General features: G+C 73.4%; 1 protein-coding gene across 1 annotated transcript in view; it reads right to left on the minus strand.

The window, feature by feature from the left end:
- Positions 1-538: 538 nt before the first annotated feature.
- MNEG_15550 (SNF2 family DNA-dependent ATPase) overlaps positions 539-1,476 on the minus strand; it is a gene marked incomplete at both ends in the record, with an annotated part of 3,178 nt that continues 2,240 nt past the window's right edge. The window contains 2 exons of the mRNA XM_014035979.1: positions 539-919; positions 1,208-1,329. Of these exons, the coding sequence (XP_013891433.1) occupies positions 539-919; positions 1,208-1,329 (503 nt within the window). The remainder of the gene's footprint in view (positions 920-1,207; positions 1,330-1,476) is intronic.

Below are 1,476 nucleotides of genomic sequence, written 5' to 3' on the forward strand. Positions count from 1 at the left end.
CCTCCCGTACGAGGCGCCACCCTCTCAGCCCAGAAACACAAAGCGAGCGGAGCACGCACCTCGCGGGCCGCGGGTCCGCGAGGGTCTCGTAGCCGCGCGCCAGCAGCGTCTTGTAGGCCTCCGCCTGGTACGGCGTCACGCCCACCGGCAGCTGCACCTCCGCCACAGGCGCCGGCGGCAGCGGCCGCAGCTCGGCCGCCGCGCGGCGGAGCGTGTGGGGGGCCAGCAGCTGCGAGAGCCAGACGGACTGCGGTGGGGGGGGGGTCGGGAGATGGGGGCTCAGGCCAGGGGGCTGACGTGGGCAGGTCGTGATGGGTGCGCACGTGCAGAGCGATCACCCAGGGGGTGAGCTGCCCCGCCCTCGCTCACAGATAAAAGGCGGGAGCCCCTGCTTGTGCAGGGGCACGCGCCTTCAGGCAGCCTGTTGCCCTCCCAGGATTGACTCCCCAGTGACGGCCAGCACCAAATCCCGGGTCAGATCACTAGTCCATCCATCAAGACGAGCAGACATGCCCCGGCGCGACCGCCACAACCGCCGTCAACCGCCCACCTGCGCCTCCGGGTCGTCCAGCCCCTCTGGCAGCGCCTCCCCCGCCTCCTCCCACCCCGCCGGCCGCACCAGCGCCGCCACGTTGAAGAGCTCGTCCGGCCCGCGCCCGCGCGCCCTGTGGCCCGTCAGCACCAGCCGCTGCACGCCCGACCCCGCGGTCAGCTCCTGCAGCGCCGCGTGCGCCTTGCCGGCCGCGCTGCGGCTGCGCTGGCGCAGGTCCAGCGCGACGGCGCACCAGGGCAGCGCGCGGAGCGCGTGCAGGTCCGAGGACGCGGCCTCGTAGGTGGTGAGGACGACGTCGGGCTTGGGGACGCGCCCGCCAGACGCGGCGCCGCGGGCAGCGGCGGTGAGGACCGCCGAGTGGCCGACCTGGGGGTTCGGTCGGTTGGGCGGTTGCTCGGTTGATTAGTACGTTGCTTGGTTGGTTGACGGCTTGGTCTTGCGATTGGTGGATTCGTTGAGGCGCGGGCGCGGCGGCTGGAGGGATCAGCCGTCCAAGCTGAGGGTATGTGGGGGGCGCCCGCCTTGTGCAATTGCTGGCCCGCCCGGACGGGCCAAGCGCCCCGGGCGCTCGGCGCGCTCCAGCGCGGGCGCGCGCGCGCCGCCCTCAGCCACAGGGGGCCAGTTGCGCAGGAGACCCGCGGTGCTGGGGCCCACCTTCCCGTCCATGCTCGATGCCTGCAGCCAGAGCTCGTGGTCGTGCAGCGCATTGCGCGCCGCGACGCTGCCGCTGTAGGCCACAATGTTCGCGCCCTCGGGCAGCCAGAACGCCAGCTCGCCTGCGCGGCGCGGTTCGGGCGGCGGGGCGAGGGGCACGCAGGGAGCAGGTTTTGCGTGTGCGTGCGGGCGTCCGGGGCGGAACGCGGGAGGCAACGCGCGAGAGCGTGAGTGGATCGGTGGCGTTAGACGCCAGAGTCAGGGCCGAG

Source organism: Monoraphidium neglectum, assembly GCF_000611645.1.
Source record: "Monoraphidium neglectum strain SAG 48.87 unplaced genomic scaffold scaffold05427, whole genome shotgun sequence".
NCBI lineage: Eukaryota > Viridiplantae > Chlorophyta > Chlorophyceae > Sphaeropleales > Selenastraceae > Monoraphidium > Monoraphidium neglectum.